This window comes from Phyllostomus hastatus, unplaced genomic scaffold (assembly GCF_019186645.2).
Source record: "Phyllostomus hastatus isolate PE091 unplaced genomic scaffold, TTU_PhHast_1.1 phas_contig_210, whole genome shotgun sequence".
NCBI lineage: Eukaryota > Metazoa > Chordata > Mammalia > Chiroptera > Phyllostomidae > Phyllostomus > Phyllostomus hastatus.
In genome coordinates, this window is record NW_025333737.1 from 22,553,831 (window position 1) to 22,574,357 (window position 20,527).

At 43.2% G+C, this 20,527-nt stretch overlaps 1 protein-coding gene across 11 annotated transcripts in view; it reads right to left on the minus strand.

Moving 5' to 3' along the window:
• Positions 1-375: 375 nt before the first annotated feature.
• STXBP4 (syntaxin binding protein 4) overlaps positions 376-20,527 on the minus strand; it is a 139,579-nt gene continuing 119,427 nt past the window's right edge. For all 11 annotated transcript variants that reach the window (XM_045835735.1, XM_045835737.1, XM_045835745.1 and 8 more), the window contains one exon: positions 376-5,486. In XM_045835735.1, the coding sequence (XP_045691691.1) occupies positions 5,372-5,486 (115 nt within the window). In that variant the 3' untranslated portion in view covers positions 376-5,371. The remainder of the gene's footprint in view (positions 5,487-20,527) is intronic.

The following is a 20,527-nucleotide window of genomic DNA, read 5'->3' on the forward strand; positions in this document are numbered from 1 at the left end:
ACAAGCGCTGCGGTAGATCTGGCGGATACAATGGTGAAAAGGACAGAGACACACCTACCTCCACGGAGCTTACTTCAATGATTGCTCCTATTATTAAGAAAGGCAATAAACAAAAAATCATGACACATTGATGCACACTGTAAAAACTAGACAGGGTGAAGTGGTAAAAAATAATCCAGTGATGGGGAAACGGGAATAGGGAATCCAAGCTCTTAGTCTGATGGCACTTTCCCTCAGATCCACGCCCCCCCAAACCCGAGGGTAAAAATGAAACAAAAAAGTTAGCAGAAGTATTAGTATTTAAATGTAAAAATCATACGAAGTGAACAAATACAGAACTGCATTTAATGTTTACATAATCATCACGCAGGCAATGATACTACATGCGGATAGTTGTGGTTAAGACATCTTGGGTGTTTTATTTCTAAAGTTAAGCTCCGCAGGCATAGTCTGCTTAAAGTTCTTTTCACCTTCTCAAAAATCACATGCAATAGAGCATGTGAGTTGTTTTAATGTTAGTCCAGTTCTTTCTGTTCTATATATTGTTCAAACTCAAGTTTGTCCAGCCTTGAAAATGTTGCATTTCATTTAGCAGAGAAAATAAAAACCCCCTAGATAAAGAATAATATTTTCTAATTTTGCAAACACTTCATGAAAGTATCATTTGACTCTGTATTTTTACAGCTGCTTTGCATTTATTATTGGAGAGGCCCTTCACACCGTATGTTTCTTTTCTTTCATTTCTACTCAAAGGGTGTTATTATTTTGGAATTATTCAAATTTAAGAACGTGATAAAGGGTCTTTCTTCAGGGGTTCTTACTAAACAAACCCTTAACTTCTTACTCCTTTAAGGAATAATAAAAGGTTTCTGGAAAAAAAAAAGAAAAGAAAGGAAAAGGGTGGTAGAGTATGAGCTTCTTGATTTGGGAATCGGTACAATTCACCATGGTAACTTCAAGGCCTCACGTCTTGCCTGGCATTTAGCAGGTGTGCGGGAAAGGGCTGCGGAGTTGAATTGGTCTGGGAAGAGGCAGGGAATTATTATCCTCCTTCTACAGATGAGGAAACTGAGGCTCGAAGAACTTATAGGTGTGTTTGGTACTGTGCTCTGCACTTCACTGAGGGCTCTTGCCCAAGTGAGTTCATTTAAAAGTTGGCTCTCATAACCATTATATGTAAAGTAGGAAAGGTAAGTGTTTTCAGGTAAGAAGCTAAGAGTAATGATGTGTTGGACACACAGTGAATTAGTCCCTGCTAGATGCCCCTCTATGGAGAGACTTAGTCTCTGCTGCTAAGAAAACTAAAACCTTCCAATGAAAAAGTTCTGGTCCTTTGGCAACAATGCAACGAAAAGCTACTCTTTGAAGCACAAAAACAATCAGAAAAGTTACATGCAATCTCAAGACCCAAGAAAGTCCTGTGATATAGCGAAAAGCAGCTCACACACACTATTGGTGGTAGTGTAAATTGATCCTATTTTTATGGAGGTAAACTGATGAACACCTAACATAATCAAAATGAACCTATTTTGACATGACAATTTACTGTTGTCATTATAACCCTACTGTAGGTATCGGCACCAGAGGACACAGATACATGAGGGAAAAGACTGAATAAGTACAAGAATGTGAATAGAAGAATGTTCCCTGTGACACCCATTGTCAGTAACAGAAGACCTAAAACAGCCTAAGCGTTCATCGATAGCTTGCTGGCTGCACACGAGTTATCCGGGTGTAGATGATTATGCAGACACTTGAAATACAACATTAATCTATGTACTGATATGAAAAAAATGACCACGATGTATTATGTCAAAAGAAAGCTACTTCACAGTATGACTTCCTTTGAGTAAAAATACTCAGCAAATATTAGTGATAGCCACCTCTGGAGAGATGGGCTATTTTTTTTTCTTTTACTTTATTTAACTTCATACTACCTGATTTTTCATGGAAATAGATTGTTTCAAAAATTCAAAAAATTCAGAGAAGCTGTCCAATTCTGGCCACCTGAGAAGATTTTACACCTTTTTACCCACCCGTAAACAGAACCTAGGAAGTAGCTGGCTATCACCCTACTTCACCATAGTGCCCTTGCTGGATGCATTGCTGGTGCCGAGGAAGTCTTTTGAGAATCAGTAAGGATGGCTCCCCTCGGTCACTCTCAGTAAAGTGAGATGGAAGGCCATCAGAATGCTGAGACGGCCCCGCCCTAAAAGTCTGAGTCAGTGGGCCACCGGAGAGGGGCTTACTGCAAATGGCTACATTGCTAGGGTTGATTTATATCAAAGAAAGCCTGGGTATGTAAATGACAACTCACCAAACAATAATTTGGGGGTTCTACTTGCAACAGAAAGACTATCAATGAGTCATTAGCATGTTTCCTTGAGCGTGTCTTGGAGCAGTTATCTGCTGGCTCAGAGGTCACAGAAGCACAAAGAAGAGTGGAAACTTGGAGAATGCTCAGATGATGTCGGTTCTGACTCTGAACCTCCTCAGCAATGTTCCTGCAGTAAGGTGCTCAGACCGACAGAATGCCTCCTGGGACAGTCCTCCCTCCCGCTTTCTCCTGGGGAATCCTTTCCCAGGGCTAACTACCAGGAAGTTCCTTATTGTGCAGAACCGGTACCTGCCTCTTTGTAAAACAGACCCGCACACCCCAGCTCTGCCACGAGCAACACACACAGTGAAATGCAAGCAGCTCCGCCCAGAGCGGGCTGCCTGGAACGCCGGCCTCTACACGCGGGTGCCGTGTGACTGCAGGCCGAGAGGAGCAACTCTCTCCAAAGCCGTGTTTCTTCTGTACAACAGGGGCAGTTCCGGGTTCTACCTCATGGGCTGTTTTAAGATGATGAAATAATATATGCAAACTGCCAACCACCATGTATGGCACCGAAATGCTTAATAAATAACAATAAAATCCTACAGGCCTTTCCCATTAGGCATTTGTCAGAAGCAGGGAGGGAAGTGGCATGAAACAGCGAAGTTAACACACGAGGTGTCTGTTAGTGAAACGTGTGCCCGAGACCTTGACCTCAAGTGACTCTGGCAGCTCCTCTGTGTTTCCTCACTAGAAGCAAATTAGGAAAACTCTTCCGGAAGGGGGAGGGAAATGTCATACCATTAACTTGGCAGCAACAAAAAGTCTGTACTTTCACGACTACAGATACTAACTTAAAGTAACCTCAGGTGTTTGAGAATCTCATGCACAGATGGGGGACACAAGGAAAGAACTCTCTGGGGGGCTTCTCTCAAAACTGGTCTCCCTGAAGCTTCCAAATATTCAAACAGCTGTCAGGCGAAACTCAAGTCCTTTCCAGCCACTCACAAAGTTTTCTCAGGGCTAATGACTGCCTACCTATCAGCCTAGATTTGACCTTATGTTATTATTATTCCAGACATAAGTTATAAATCCTACATCTATTCAGGAATGTATGGGTGAGCACAATGTACACATGTACTTGCAATATACATCTGTGTTACATGCCACAGGAGATGTAGTAGACTGGAAGGTTTAGGATCTAGGTCTGATGTTGACCTGGTCGCTCAGCCTCTGCGTGACCTTGGGACTGATGATTCTCGCCCTGGGCTCCTAAGGAGCTCTGGGTTTGCACAGCAGTGATGCGGGGCTGCTTGTACCTGGCTCCAGGCCTTGTCTTTTTCAGGCGGAGTAGCAATATTTTAAAAATATTCTATTATATATATTGTGATTCTGTATAAGACTTCATTTGAAAAATGAGTCTTTTTCACCAGAAGGTGTCTGAAAAATCACCGAGTCAGATGATGTTCAAGGTTCTGAGTTCTGTTTTCCTACCTGAATTTCAGAGGGGGGCGGGCAGGGAGGGAGGACGAGAGAAGGGAGGGCAGAGGGGAGGAGGGGGAGGGCTGAGGAGAAGGGAAGAGGAAAAAGGTGGCCAGAGTGATCACCAGTAGTTTCTCTGTGTTAGTAGGAATGGTTTGGGAACAGGTATTCTGAGTAGCTAATGATTCCTACTCACTTTCTTTCTAAGTACATCACCTAAAAATACAACATTGGATAGGAATAAGTGCCTTTTTATTTTTCAGTTGGTACCGAATGCCCTGGACATTTGAGATGACTGACTTCCTCCCCACTCCACAACCCCCTTTTCCGACCTTGGGTTTAAATCATTGAACTGAGAGAAAATCTTTAGCTTTCCAAGTCAGTGGCTCATTCCCGCTAGAAACTGTCTAGCATCCTTACAATAAAATAAAAAAAGATCAAAAGCATAATTAGTTTGGTAGGTGGTGTCAGCAATGATATCAGTCTTGAACTTGGAGCAGAAGGGTTCAAGGACATCTCTTTTGATAGCAGAGGAGACTCTGGATGCCCCTCTTCTCATCAATGCTCCTCAAACGCTGCGTCTGGCAAGTGCAATGTAAACAAGGCAAATCCTGGATATGAGCCAGCCACAGGAAGCCTGCCGAAACACCACAAAACCATGCTCCTACCTGGTGAGGGTCTGGGGGTGCAGAAGGGGGATGGGTTTCCAGGACCACAGTGGAGTTACGTGGGGGCTTGTTTCACTGAAGAGGTGCCTGCCGCATCTGGGCGGCCACCGGAGTGCTCGGCGTGGAGCTCAGCTGCGTCAACAGAACCGAGTGCCCTGTGCATCGGGCTGTGACCTGCCTCTGCTGGGACAGCAGGGTGCAGTGGAAAGGGGGCCGGACAGAGGGTCAGAAGACCTAGGACAAGGTGCCTCACTTCTCTGAACCACTATTTCCATAAACGAAAAATGGAATAAGAATCACCCACTGGATCTGCCTCATGGGCGTGTTGGATGGTGCGAATAAAACAGGGCCAGCAAAGCAGTATGTAAATCAGAAAGCCCCATAAAATGCAGACTGTATTCAGGAGCCTGTGAGATGGTGGTCTACCTGTGATCTTTGAGAAAAACCCCCAGAGCCTGCTTACTCACTTTCCTAAGATACAAATATAAAAGGTTAGTGAATTTTCAAATAAATGAAGTGTTTCACTATATTCACATAATTTTCCAACCTAAGTGTTAATCCTAGAGATCAATGTATCAGACACTCCGTAAAGAACTCTATATAAAACTGCAAAGTTCTAATTATATATAAAAAGTATACATAATATAAAGTCTAACTACATATGATTTCAAAAAAATAGGGCTAGATTATTCTTAAAGAACTACTGTAGTGGCGACTGATCCTGTAAATGTACACGGTTGCATGAAAAAGTTTTACAAAAATTAGCATTCGGTGCAGAGTCTCCGTTTCACAGCATCCACCGGTCGTGAGCATTTACTCCTGTTTCAGACCATTGCGTCTCAGAGTCCTGCGTGGAGACCGACGTGCTGGAAGGCCACGGAGCTCAGCTTCCCACGGAAAACCACTAGCTCTTCTGGTCGGGAAGTTCCCTGGAGCAGTCCTCTTCATTCTCCTCTGAGCAAGACAGGTTCAGTGCACTCATCACAGGGTGGATCCAGGATGTGGTCTGTGTTACGTGACTTGGGAAGAATAAGGAACGCAGTTACAATCTGGAAGCTGGTCCGACCCCTCCGTGCAAGTACTTATCTTAGGGACATCACTTCCACCCTACTGCAGTCCCTTGTGACAGGACGTAATTGGAACTGAATCCAATCTTTACATTTTTTAAAAAATTTATTGATTTTAGAAAGAGATAGGAAAGGACAACGGGGGGGGGAGTGAGGGGGAAAGAGAGAGAGAGAGAGAGAGAGAGAGAGAGAGAGAGAGAGAGAGAGAGAGAGAGAGACTGACTTGTTGTTATACTTAGTAATGCATTTACTGGTTGATTCTTGTATGTGCTCCGACTGGGGATTGAACCTGCAACCTTGGTGTGTTTGGGGGTGACACTCTAAGCAACTGAGCTGCCCAACCAGGGCGGGATCCAATGTTTTAATAAGTCTTAGATGTGTTTTAAGGTTCACAAAAACCATTTCTTTTTTTTTTCCTTCTTTGGTAACAAGAAATGGAGGACAGTGGTTCATCTTGGATTCCTTGCTTTCCCTTGTCTGACATTCATTCGGGCAGCGAGTTCTGTGATTGTCTCGCTGCGCATCTCGGGATCTCTTCCTTCCCTTCCTTTCCAGTGCTATTGCCTAGGTCACTGAAATCGCTGGCCTCTCTGCCGCTGCTCTAGCTCTTCTCTAATTCATGCTCCACTCCAGCCAAGAGATCTTTCCAATGCCATACACTGCTGATGCTCACTTGCTAAAAATTCAGTGCCAACCAGTGCCTTCTGGATCAAATGCATACTCCACAGTAAGAAATATGTTTTCTTTTTCTTTTTCTTTTTCTTTTTTTAACCTGCTTCAGCGGCGCTTTCTTCTCTGCTACAATCTTCCTTTCTCCCATTTTGTTAATCTCCTTTACTAATTCTAAAGAACCAACTCTTCCTCCAGATTCCTTCAATCTGTGTCCATGCTCTTATCTCCTATGATGCTACACGATAAACGCCTGATTATGTTTAGGCCCTCTTAGTGCATGTGAAGCTCCCTGAGGGCAAGAACTGATTCCTCCCTGTGAGTTCATGGGCCTACCCTGTTCTCAGAACAAATGACTAGGCGTTTCGGGGAAAAACAGAAGCAGAGGAAGGGAAGGACATAAACAAGATAGAGGGCCTGGTCAGGTAGTGGTGAAACATCACAAAGCAGGCCCCTGCGGGGCAGGGCGGGGCAGCAGTTCTCAGAACTAGGATCCAACACCCAGCCTGCAGCTGGATGGATCTTCTCAATCCACCACTGTCTGCCCAGCGCCTGCCTATTGGACAGACAGCTTCTGGAATTGGGATGATCTGTTTCTTTTCCTTGGATATTCTTCCTAGCCCTGGTTTATCCCACTGCCTTCATCCTTCCTACCTCGGTTTCCCCCACCCCTATCCTATCCAAACTCCGCCTCAGAAGCAGGTCTCAAAGCAAGTTGTGAATGCTGGCACTTTTGAGGATCAAATATGACTGTGGATCTGAAAGTATCGCCTACATTACATGTTACTTACCATTTTCCAAAGTGTGTCCCAAGGGTCTTTAATAATATTACGCGAAGAAGAGAATTTTATGGTCAAATAAGTTTGAGATACACTAGGTTAAATGCAGGTAGGTAGGTTTCTTTACTCTAGGATTTTCCATAACTTGAAATACACTACTGTGTTCTCTGACTTTCCGAGTAGGCAATATTTTTCAAACTAGTGTGCCCTTGTTCCCCTGTTAGCACACACGTGGGGTTAGTGTTCTCCAGAACACAATTTGGGGATCACCACAAAATGGCGCTTGCTGGCTGTCGATGATGATAGCTGAAAACGTTAGACTTAATACAAACGGTCACTTTCACTGTCATTACTACATTTGGTTTGCCTCCAATCCTATACTCTAAATTCTATCTACATTCCCCTATATAAACTGTTAAACTTGTCTGTTTAAATATTAAAAATGCATCTTTTCATGAAAGAAGATCGCTGAGAGGTTCATGACTGGGTAAGAGTTCAAGTTGTTTAAGAATCAAGGTGAAGGTCGTAAGGCCCAGACACCTTTATAGTTTCAAAACCTTGGAGTGTGGTTAAGTGGTACAGAGAGTCATTACTCTCTCGACAGTGATCCGCATTACTATTACCTCCAAAATGGTTTAATGGAATCTCTAATTATGGAGGCTGAACTCACTGCAGCACTTGATGCTGCACAGGTTAACTTCATTTGAAGGCCTTTATAAAACTGGAAAGCTGCCTAAATGGAAAGTGATTTTAAATAAATACTAATGAGTGTAACAGAAGTGGTCTAGAGTGCCACCCAAGGTGAAAGGAGGACCCATCATCCTGCACAAAGTACATGTTTAGAATAAAGAGGAAAAAGCCCGATGAAACAAATGTAAAATCTTGAGATACACACACACACACACACACACACACACACACACACACACACATATACATGCACATTTAATATTTGTCAGCACACGTACAACCTGCAAGTCCAAAGAAGAGACTTGAAATCACCATAAATCCTGCCCCCCCCGCCCCCCCCCCCACCCCAGTATTCCCTGGTTGGGGAGGTGGGAAGGAAGAGCAGGAACAACTGCCTGAGGGGTGAGTTCAAGGGGCGTGCTTTCCTACCTGACTTTTAAAAAAATGACGTTCTCATGCCTGAAATATTATAAATGCCCATACATGAACATTCCACTAAATTGATCATTTAAAATAACCAAAAGCAAAATGCCTAAGGAAGAAATGTAGTTATTGGGCTCTGAACAAAGAATATTAGAAAGTTCCACCAGAAAGTCCTCCTCACCAGTGAACTTCATTAAGCACGTTTTAGTGATAAATCAACATCTGATATTACTCCAACCACAAAAATAATGCCATAAAATACTCACCGATTAATCTTACATTCACAATATGCTTTTCTGAATGTTTTTAAAAACACACTCCTAAATACCAAAAAATGCAATTATAGCAGCTACTCACTTGGAAAAAAAAATAAAGCTTCAGCAGCAGAGAGAGAGTGTTCTATGCTCCAAGCACACGTTTCACCCCCGGGTCCTTTGTGAAGACATGCAGAGCCAGTGCCTCTGAGACTCGGGCGATGCATGGGAAGTGCCTGGCCATGATTACATAGTCAGTAAATGATTGTGGCTACTCTCACTGGTAATTAGGGCCTTCTGGTTACTGGAGGAAAAACCTGGAATTCTTCCTATGATGGTGGACTGGGTGTTCGTGTGTGTGTGTGTGCCATTCAGTTTTATGTCCCAGTGAGCACTACAACTGAAGAGCTTTGACATAATCAGTGTGATGAGATAATCCCCAGATGCACTGGCTTGCGGAACATTCTAGCATTAGAAAGATTTCCTTCCTGATTTATGTGCTTGGTAATTCAACTGAGAAGGGAGAAAATAAATCAGTCCTGTTGACTCTGTTTAATTAATAAAGATCCCATGGTTCATAAAGCGAGAGGCTGCTACTTAGAATGAAAAATTTAGAGGTCTGGAAAATAAATGAGGCTGACTGTGCAACGTGAAAATCTTCCCCTTGAACATACAGTCCCTCTGGCGAATGTTCCTGCAGAGAGTGCATCTGCTCTGACTTGGGGAGCGATCACCAGCAGTTCAGATATATCTGAAGGGATTATCCAAAGACCATATATGCATGATCCATAGACCCAGACAAGGGTGTGGTCATGGCCTGAGGGAAGGGGTGGGCGGGGACTGGGCGGATGTGGGCAAAGGGGCGTGGGAAATGATGACCTGCGTAATAGTGTCAACGATAAAAATAAAGACTAAAAAAATAGGAAATATAAAAAGCCTAGTACTACTTGCCTCTGAATGACTGCCAAATCTGTTGTTAACAAACATCAATATTTGATTTGGGAAGATGACAGTGTTGAGTTTTTTCTTTTATAATAATAGTACAATAAATTGAAAGACATATTTTAGAGCTTATTAGAAAAGCCTAACAGAACATGATTTTACTGGCAAAGAAATATAAGAGAATTATTTAAATTTCATTATAACTACCCTCCTTATGTTTCTTACCTCCTAGCATGCACCATGTTTTCTTTCAAAATAAAAATTTTGGACAGCATGTTAAGAGAAAAGTAGTTTAAAGATAAGAAGTAAAATAGTTTTGTAGAAATTCATTCTTATAACCATCTGTGATGATAAAGAGGTCCACTTGTTAGTCTTCCATTGTGGATGGCACTATTTCTATAGCACTGTGAATTTAGCAAGATTACAAGTATCATTTGATCATGTTTAAGATCAAGCTGCAGAATAATGAGCCAAAGCATTAAATTCCAATGATTTTTTTTGCGGAGGGGGGGAATCTTTATATATAACATTCATATGAACTAGAAAACAAGAACAAATAAGTAAACATATGTTAATTCAATCTGTTTCTGGCACCAGTTAACTTTGAAACACTAGAAAATTTTACAACTGGCCATAAACTACAAGCATTAATGACAATAAAAGATTTATACTTAAAAAATAATTCCAATGGAAAACAAATGAGATGTAAGAACAAAAACTGAATCATGTCAGTGAAATTCTGAAAAACCACCAAAACGTGAGGCGGCAGGTAGCCCTGTCCGGTGCTGGTTACGAGCGCGATGAGGCCAGTAATAGCGAGGGTCCGTCCCAAACAGGTTTGGGAGAAAGGTACAGGCATTTGATCCCACTGCTATATAAGGACTTTCCTCACACATACATTGGGAAATACACTGCTAAAACAAAAATGAATATTTCTCAGAACATTTTGAACATTTTGTAATTAGGAATTTGAAAATCCAGCGAGGCTATGATCACATGTTAGCAGGATCCCATTCAAATCTTTACAGTTTTGAAAATAAATTTTATTTTTGTTATGTTTATGGCGCTTTCTATAAAAAATACATAAAGTATCTTTTGAAAATTTGAAAATCCCATTACAGTCATGTGCTGCCTGACTGTGGGGATATATTGTGAGGAGTGCGGCATTGGGCGATTCTGTCACTGTGCAAACATCACAGAGCGCACGTACACACACCTGGGTAAGTGCGCCCCCTACAGCCCCAGGCGATGCGGTATAGACTATTGCTTCTAAACCGAGAGCCTGTGAGGCCTGTTGCTGAACAAAACAACGCGAGATTAAATCAAGCACAAGAGAAAATGATGCACTCAAGAGACGTGGTAAACACGAGACGTGTGAGGCTGCTGCTGGAGTACTATAGCATTGTTCTACAGCAAACATTTTTTTGAAAGTGGAAACAGTGAACTCTGAAACAATGATAAAAAGTATATTATAGTACATACATAAACCAGCGACATTTTTTTTTTATGTCGGCATCACAACAAACGTGGGAGCACCGTGTTGTGCCACCACATTACAATGGCTACGTCACTAGGCGACAGGAATATTTTAGCTCCATTGTAATCTTGTGGGACCACTGTCACATACATGGTTCATCGTTGACCAAAATGTTGTTATGCGGCAGATGACCTTAATTTAAAAATCTGTAGACCTCAGATATCAAATTATGTTACAAGAATCTAAAGTCATATAGTAAAATACTAGTTACGCATAATGTAAAAAATTGCTATCTCACTAGACTTGCAAAACTAGAACACCAAAAATAAAATTCCTGAAAAAATATGGAAATATCAATTATACGGTTTCAAATAATATACAGAGGCTTAGATTGCTGGCAAATTTGTATACAGCCAAAATATCCCAGGTCCAAAGCTGATGTAATTCATTTTTCAAAGAAAGAAAGTATATTATAATCACAGATTATAGCTCTGGATAACTCTTAAAAAGTGCTACTACTTTCTATCAGAATAGGATTAAAAAATACAAGAACTGAAAGAATGTGGCCTACTGACACTGATTCCCCCGCATTGGGCTGTTACATACTAATAAACAATCACGTGGAATTCTGTAGTTGGTACATTTGTTTGTTACATACTGGAGAGCTGTTGCCAGGAGGCAGCTGCCCAGACAGGGACTACACTTCCCAGCTCCCACTACATCCTTATGTGGGCATGTGACTAGTTTCCACCAATGCAAAGTAAGAGAAGTGATGTTTGTGTCTCTTGGCCCAGGGGTTTTTAAGAAGCCAGAGGCCACTAACTTGAATGCACAGCACACTGAGGCGCTCGGAAATGGTACAGCCATGAGCTAGAAGGTGCTGGGGTCCCAAAAGCACCATCCAAAGGAAAATCAAACCGTTTAGCAGCCAGGAATCCTGGCATTGACTGGTATGTGAGCTCTAAGACGCTGAAAGGCAGTGATTTGTTATAGTAGATGTCACTCTAAATCACTGTCGATCAAGAGCGTATTTCAAGATACAGCCACGACTATTACTTTCCCAGTAAATATATGTACAACTTGCACAAACCAAAGAGTTTTTCCTGTCTAAAATTCAGAAAATATGCCATAAATGTGTATTTTCAGAGTACTTTAAATATATGTCAGTAATCAAAATACTCTGTCAGAATACAGATTGGTGAAACTAAATTTAGTTAGAAACAAGTTCAGCAAGACCATCGCCAAAGCTTTCACGTAGAGTAGAAGTGCATGAAACACAGAAGCTACTTTAGATTTTAATGTTCTTCTTAAACTAATGAGAATTATAATACAAACCATAATGCTTTGGCTTAACTTATCCAATAAAATAAGTCTAATAAACATCTGACTAAATGTATTTTTGTTAATTACCAGATTTGAAATCTTAGAAACATGAAAATTACTTGAAACATACAATTTCAACTAATTTTATACTTGTTCTAATATTACTTTTCTACCACAGTCAAACTGACCACACTGAAGATGTGAGCACATGAATGCACGTGCCGTATTAGAGAAGGGGTGTGCAGCCTAAAACCCGCAGAGCTGGGAGGGACTTTGGGACTTGCGGGGGGTGGGGGGGTGCTCGTCCCTGTAAGGCCATCTCTGAAGTCAGGGGCGGTTATCACGATTACAGACTCCGTAGTGGGCAAGTGCGAAAGCCACTTGACAGTGAGTGCTATGAGGTAGAAACCTTCAATTACAGTTAAAAATTATGGGCTAAAAACCAAATGTGTCATTAGGTTTTATAGTTCTCCCATGAACATTGCATGCTGACTGTTTTCAACAGTGCCACCTTGGACTTGGGAGTACGTGGACTTAACTGTCCTTTACAACCTTAGCATATGTTAAAGGAGAGAAGGAGTTATACTTACTGTCCTCATTTTCTACATGAGGAAACTAGTACGGAGAGAGATGAGTTAACTTACTCCAGGCCATAATACTAGTTTTAGAGCCAAATCTGACTTCTGGGAATTCAACCATCATGTTGCACTCTGCTCCGGAGAGTGTATGGAGGTTTTGGGATGGGTTAAACGGCCGTTCGAAAAGTGCCCTCAGCTTTACAAGATGAAAAAGTTAACAATGTCCTGACTGATTAATTCAATGACCATAGATTACATGTCTAAAGCCTTTTAAAGCACTGGCCACACAACTGATAAAACATTTGACTGAGTATGGATGAAAAGCACTTGCAAGAAGCCTGCTTCCTCAGGGTCTTACATTGTTCACTGCACGTGGCTGTGAATTCCTCCTACGTCCCTCCTCTGTCCACTGGGCTGCTCGCTTCTGGGCTGCAGGACAGTGAGCCACCCAGTCTGTGGTACTTCGTGGGGCAGCCCCAGCAGACTCACACAGCAGCCAGATTTTTAAGGGGAAGTGTTTGAGAAAAACTTAGTATTTGTTGAGAAATTGAAATAAAGGATCCTGGAGGCAGAGAGAAGTCCACATCTGGCTAAATAAAAAGTATACCCCAGAAAGGAGATGGATTTCCAAGGTACTTCATGCAGGTCCATAAGATTTGCTCCTATCCCAATGCAATGCTTCCATCACACTGCCTGCCTCAGTTACACCTGGCGCTGCTGAAGTGGGGGAAAAAGAGTTTGTTGTTGGCTCTCTGGATCTGGATGTTTTATTCATTTCAGTGCGCTTTGCCATTCCGAGTAACCTCAGCCAGCTGGCTGGCCTTTCGTTTAAATGACAGTTGCCCGCATTGCACTACATATTGCTACACCCCTTCCTAGATATTTATAGAAAATCCAGAGCAAGCTGTCTCAGGCTCCTGAGCAAGGCGACCTCTCTGCTCCTGTCACAGGGCTTCTGACTGGCCGGAAGGCGGCATAAGCGTAGGTTGCGGCTACTGGTTTCTAGGTGCAGCTGTGCAAATGTCACTTAAAGCCTCTTTGTTGGCAAATAGCTATCGTATGAAATACGTGAGCCATATATTTTGCCAGGGCTTCACACCCCTTGTTTTGTTCAATTATCAAAACAATCCTGAGAGATATAGTTATCCAATATCCTTGCTTTTAAATATCCTAATTTAACCGCCGTCCTTGCTTTTGGATGAGAAAAAGCACCGACAATTGAAATAATACCGATTATACCACGGTCGCACTCAAAAGTGGTGGCATAAACATTAGAATCCTGTCTGTCTGATTCTAAAGCCCACATGTTTTTCCTCACCAATGGCTTCTCCAAATTGCCAATGACAGCCTTCACTCCTTAATAAATATTTATTCAGTCCGTACACATACAAAGCACTGTGCCAGCTGCTGGATATTCTAAACCAGTTGTCACATAGATGCTCACATCCAAACTAGTGGTTTCAATAGCTTACAATTTACTCATAGCTAAGAAGTGTCTGGGGACAAAATATTTAAAAGGTCCATATTTCTTCCTTCAAGTCCCCTTTTGGTTTGTTCGCTACAGTCTCGTTAACAAACGCTCAGGATTCTTGCACGTGCAAGAGACAGCGAGGGGCCTCCGCGCATCCTCCCTCTCTAGGCTGAAGCTGGGTGCGCCGAAACCGCCTGGATGCCTCATCACGAGCACCCGGGGTTCCAGCCGTTTGTCAGCGGGTGCTGCTTAACTCCTCAAAGATCAAAGCAGCCTCATTAATGAGGTCCTGAGCAGGAGGGCTCCTGACAACATCCACTCCAGTGGAGTTAAAATAATCTGCCACAGATTGACGCAAAGTCCAAAATAGTAACTTTTTATTTCCAACCCAGAAACCGTCCCTTCCTCTCCATTCTCCCTTCTCACGTCTCCTTAATTTCTAATTACATTAGACTTACCTAAAATAGGCTCTACTTGCAAAATAAAGTTAGGGGGTAAGAAAATATAACCTTCAATTTTTTCCTTGTGTTTTCTATTTTTAATTTACTTCTAAAATGAGGTAACACTGTAACTGAAGTCTTTAATTAATACAGGCTGACAATGACAATTTTATTCACATAGAGGTTATGATCTACCTTCTTTCCTACCTACGAACAACCTAATGGGAGGCCCCACTCCAGTTCAGACAATCATTCGAGTCATTAATGAGCTCTGACTGGAGAGAAACAAGAAAAACCATGCCTACTAGAAATCAGTTATTCTTTAGGGTCTGCAGAGCAAAGCTCTAGAATACTGAATATTTCATAGGGACTGTGCAGGGGGGAGGGTGCTGCGGCTGTTTGTTTAGTCATCCAGCTCACTGTCTGCATTGTCACTGCTTGTCCTGGCGGACTCCCGGTGTTAGCAGTGTGCTCCAGGAGCCCAAGGACTGCAAACCGTGGCAGGTGTCCCGCGTGCCTAGTCACCTCCCCTCTGTCACACAGCAGACATCTCTATTCGATCCACACATCAGCGACATTGACTATGGCCTCAGAACTCTTGATGACCACACTAGAGAGTGGGCTGAAACCCATGCACCTTCTCTGCTCTGGACAGAAACCTGTCTTACAGAGGAATCACAGACTCCCTGCCTGGACTATACTGGTACTTATCTCTAATGTTGTAAGTGCGATACTTCCTATGTAATGAAGAACAGGACTTATACATAAGGAGTGATGTCTCAGATTTTAGGATCTGATATAAATGTGTATCAACTCAAATGCCTGGATGAAGAATTATGAAGCAAGTTTAAGTAACTTTTAAAAACTAACAATTATACCTACTTGAAAAGTCACTGAAGTATAATGTAATGTCGGAAGCAAGTATCCGATATTGAGAACTTTGTATTGTTTACACAGATGTATAGATGATTATAAAAATAATGGGCTTCATCAACATTACATTATGAAACAGCGCTGTCGTAGGCATCCTCTAAGATTGTTCCCAGTGAGCTCATTCACACCCTTGTGTATGTAGTTGCCGCCTACGCTGCACCAGGGTTGGTCTGTGTGACCAACAGCATATGGCAGAAGTGATGGTATGTCACTCACTTCTGAGATTGGTTATAAAAGGCACTGCAGCTTTGGTCTTAATGTTTTTCTTGCTCTCTTTTTTTCTCCTGTGCCTTGCTTTTGGGGGAAGGGAGCTGTCATGTTGTGAGCAGCCCTGTGGCCCTATGGAGAAGGGTCCACGTTGTGGCGAGGAAATGAAGCCCCCTGCCAGCAGCCACGTGTGTGAGCTGGAACACGTCTTCCAGCCCCGCTGAGCCATGCCGCAGCTCCCAGCCCTGCCTAACAGCTTGACTGCAACTTCATGAGCAACCCAGGGAGAGACCGTGATGATCCAGCAAAACCACACCTGGGGTTTCCACTTTCTGCAACTGGGTGAGAAAATAAATATTTATTGTGTTAAGCTGCAGAATCTGGGGAAATTTTATCATGCAGCAATAGAGAATTAATAAATCATGATCAGCGGTCATAGGAAGTCTGAATCTTTCAATAAAAAATAAAAGTGCAATGGAAGCAAGGTAGCAGCTGTCTAATCTGTAATAATTAAATTCACTTTTACTATCAAACACAAACATAATGATCTTGTCAAATTATATAACATACATATAAAGTGCATGAACTTTTAATGCGGAATCATACCAAAGACTACCATAAACCTTGAAGAGTACACAACTTCAAAGGGAAGGTAAGAAGTTGGGTACCTAAATGGTCAAGTTAATCAGAGAACTTCATTATAGCACCATCAAGATAAATGACATTTTGTCATTAAATTTAAGAATGCTGCAACTTTCTCTCTAAGGAGAAAACAAGAACATTTTCCTTTGAAAGTATGTGTGTGTGTATATATATCTCAAGTGAGCAAGCGTCCCCTATATGCACATGTGCACACGTGTATTGGTACATATACACACACGTATAGAGATATGCATGTTTTTAGCTCTATGAAACACTATAGCAATGCCAACGCTTGGAATAAATCTGTTTACACCAGGTAAAATGCTTCCCTCTCCTGCGTCAGAGCTTCGGTGGGTGACTACACAGTATTTATAGCTGTGCGCTGGACTTGTGGCTGATGGGAACACTCAGTGAGGACCCTGTTCGTCTGGGCATTCTCGGGACAGCGCTGACAGTTACTCCTTTGCCTGAGGCTGGGCTTCCATCAGCTGCAACACTCCGCTTTCTCGGAAGACAGTGACGGATGTCAGTCTCAGGAAAAGGCTGCGTGCACACAGGCCATCATCCCCTCCGGTGCTCTGGAGGGGTGGCTTCTGTCACTGTGCTAAGTAAAGGTGAGCCTGAGCTCATTACTTGTTATTTTTTGCCTCCAAAGTACATTGACCTGGGAAATGAGCCACTCCCACCTCAAAAGCTAACACAGGCTGTCCAGGCTCAAATTTTGGTTGGCGTGGGGGGGAAGATGAAGATTAAAGAACAAAATGCGAAAAAGCAAAACAAAGGTCCAAGAGAGACACAGAGTGGGCGCGCATGTTCGCTGTGCAGGCACTGCTTCTCTGGCGACACCAACGGTCTGAAGGCAGCTGAGGGCCATGACGTAATCCCCAGCAAAATGCCAGAGTGAGGGGAGGGAGCGAGGAGGGCTCACCTTGCTGGAAATGTCTTTTCGGGGTCAGGTGCTATGATAGGCTCTTTTCACACACAAGCTCATTTATTCTGGACAGGAGCCCTAGCCTAGGAATTATGGATATTATTTCCATTCTACAAATGTGGAAATTAAAGCTCAAAGAGGTTAAGTACACATGTCCAAGGTCATTCAACTAGTCTATGGAGACACCAGCATTCGGGTCCAGTTTCTCCAACCCCAAGGCCCGTGGCTCTTCTTCCCTCTCACTCAACCTTCCTGATCAAATCCACCTGTACCAGAACTTAGGCAGGACTCAGGGGTTTGTGTGGGAGAAGCGGACTCCCACACTAACCTCTCCAGACACACACTCAGGGGCTATTTACAAGCAGTTCAAATTAGGTTTATCTGGCATCCTGTCCTGTTCAAATAAGAAGCTCCTGGGGATGGGGTGGGGGGCAGTGTGTAAAGGAGAAGGAAGAAGGATGGGATGAGGGGATGGACAGGCACACTGAGAGCGAAGAGATGAGAGCTGGGTCTGTATTCCAGCTTACACAGCTTACTATTCCCCCGCAGAACCCACTGCGTGATGTGTAGGACTGACAATCATAATAGTGTGTTTTTGTTCAGCAGCTTCAGGAAGAAGGTAGGGAAGTACATAACACTTATTAAGTACGACTTTCACCAAGAAAAGTTAAGCAGAAATAAGGGTAGGTGCTTGAATAGGGTTAACTCCTAGCAGAAAGAAACCCAACTCGTGGTAAGCACCCTGTTCTTCCTGGAGGCTGGGTGAAGGAAGCACCATCTAGTGTTAGACTTTCTTATCTTTACTATTTGACCTTTCTGATCTCCAGGAGATAATTACTCATTCTTAGAACTAGGTTACTAATCTTACTATTTTATTTTTTCTTCTTAAAAAATGCTTTTTGTTGTTCAATAACAGTTGTCCCCATTTCCCCCCAATTACTCTCCCCTGCCCTGCCTACCCCCCCCCCCAACCGCTGTTGTATAGAGCTCTTCCTAAATGAAGGTCTGTTTAAGATATCTTGTCTTGTAACCTGTGAAGATATCATGTTAAAACAAGGAGATGGAGGTGGTGCAACGTGTGTGTGCGTGAGCTTGAACACATGTGTGGCGGGTGGGGGGTGGCTTTGGAGCCAGACAGCCCTGGGTCTGGATCTTGGCTCTGTACTTCCACTGTGCGGCCCTGACAGGTTTAGCCTCTTTTCCACACAGGTGCTCCAACCGTAATGTTGAGACAAGGATATTCACCACTGTCCTTTGGGGCACAAATCTATCTTACCATCTCTTTTCTGCTTTTCTTTTTTTTTAAGATTTTATTTATTTATTTTTAGAGAGAGGGAAGGGAGGGAGACAGAGAGGGAGAGAAACATCAATGTGTGGTTTCCTCTCACACACCCCCAACCAGGAGCCTGGCCTGCAACCCAGGCATGTGCCCTGAGTGGATATCGAACCTGCGACCCTTTGGTTCACAGGCCAGTACTCAACCCACTGAGCCACACCAGCCAGGGTTCTTTTCTGCTTTTCTGATGAGTCAAACTTAGGGTCAAAGAAAACAATTGATGGTCTTCCAAAACACCCTAAGGGGTATATTTTCTAGACTGGTGTGCACTACCTAGATACAGTATCTCTTTCTATCCTTCCACAGGGGCTGTGAGGTCTCCGGGCAGGCAGGCAAAAGGCTTATTTATTTCCTCTCTCCTCTCCTTGGATGCTATTCTCCCTTGTGGTAGGAGCTTGGCCCAAGGCTACTGTTTCAGACTGCAAAGGACAGCAGCTGAAGTGGCTGGGTACCAGGCAGTGGGACACACTCACTCTTTGGCTGTCCATCTCTTGCTCCCTCCTTCTCCTTGGTCGTTGGTGATGATGCTTGTAGCATCCTTTCCTCACAGGACACTAGTCAGGCTCTGCCACTCGCCTTTTGGTTAGAATATGCTGACGGATGGCTAGGGCTAAGCTCAGGTAAGAACTCTCTCCACAGGGTCCAGACTTATTTACTGATGTTTTTCAAATGCCTTGGAATCCAGAGCCCTAGTTAGCAATGAGTACTAGTTTGCTTTTCTTTGATCAGGTGTTTCTTTGGGGGACCTTCAAGAAGACAGGCATGGAAAAGGGTAGGATACAGCTCACTACATCAGAATACCATCCTGGTAAGAGCGGAGCGATGTCCATTCTCCACAATGTTAAGAGGATTTAACGATAGGATGCACAGGAAAATACACCTAACATATGACTGGCTATTCAACGCCAGCTGATGCTCAATACATACTCATTTCCTCCCCACATCCCCTTATCTTTTCCCTCATTCATTACGGAGTTAGTGTGAGAAAGAAACCTACTGCAAACTTGACTATGGTTTTTCGTTTTCCTGCCACACTGACAGCATAGTGATCCGATCTCCCAAGAACTAAACGCAGTTAACACGGAATGTCACGGTGCAACTTCCCTTCTAGAAGAGTGACGATTCTGCAAGTGGCTAGTATGGTGCTAACTGTAACCTATGCATGGAATTCCTGGGTCCTCTGCTCTAAAAGTCCTCTTCTCCTTCATAGGTAATAAGCTATGACTTTGCTGTATTAATTAGTTTTTGTTTGAGGCCACAAGAAAAAAACCATCATGACAACATTTTGACAGGTGTGCTGCTAGTTTTGTCTTACATCTTTCCAAATGTGAGGCTTCTGAGTTCTCAGTGTTGTTCATGGTCAAATGTTTTTCATTTTCCCCACAAAGATGGTTTCTCGATGTTGTAAGTTTATGAATACTTACTGGGCATCTACTGTGTTCAAAGTTCCATGTTGGGTGCTTACCATTTAACAACTTTATAAAGTACGTAATAGATCCCTATTTCTTGATGAGAAAGCTGAGGCGAAGAGGGGTGTGAGAACCTGTGCGCAGTTCTAGAGCTTGGGAATCCACAGTCTGGACGTTGCTTCGGGAAACACTTGCGTGTGGGAAGGACGGCAAGGACACACCTCCCTCCTCCGCTCCAATACACAGCGAGTGTCATGTGGCACATCTCAGGGAGTCTCTGGGAGGTCAGGAGTCTGTCAGCAGTCCCCCTTTCGCCCTCACACCCCAGCTCTGCCATGAAAGGAGTCACCCCGAACACAGTGGAAGTATACCCAAGTGCTCTGTCCAGAGTAACACCGACCCGCTCAGCCCCTAGAAAGTGTATTCCTTTCAAGGACAGATCTCTGCCAGCGACACTCTAGTCCAGTGGAGAGAACCGTGGGTTTGGGA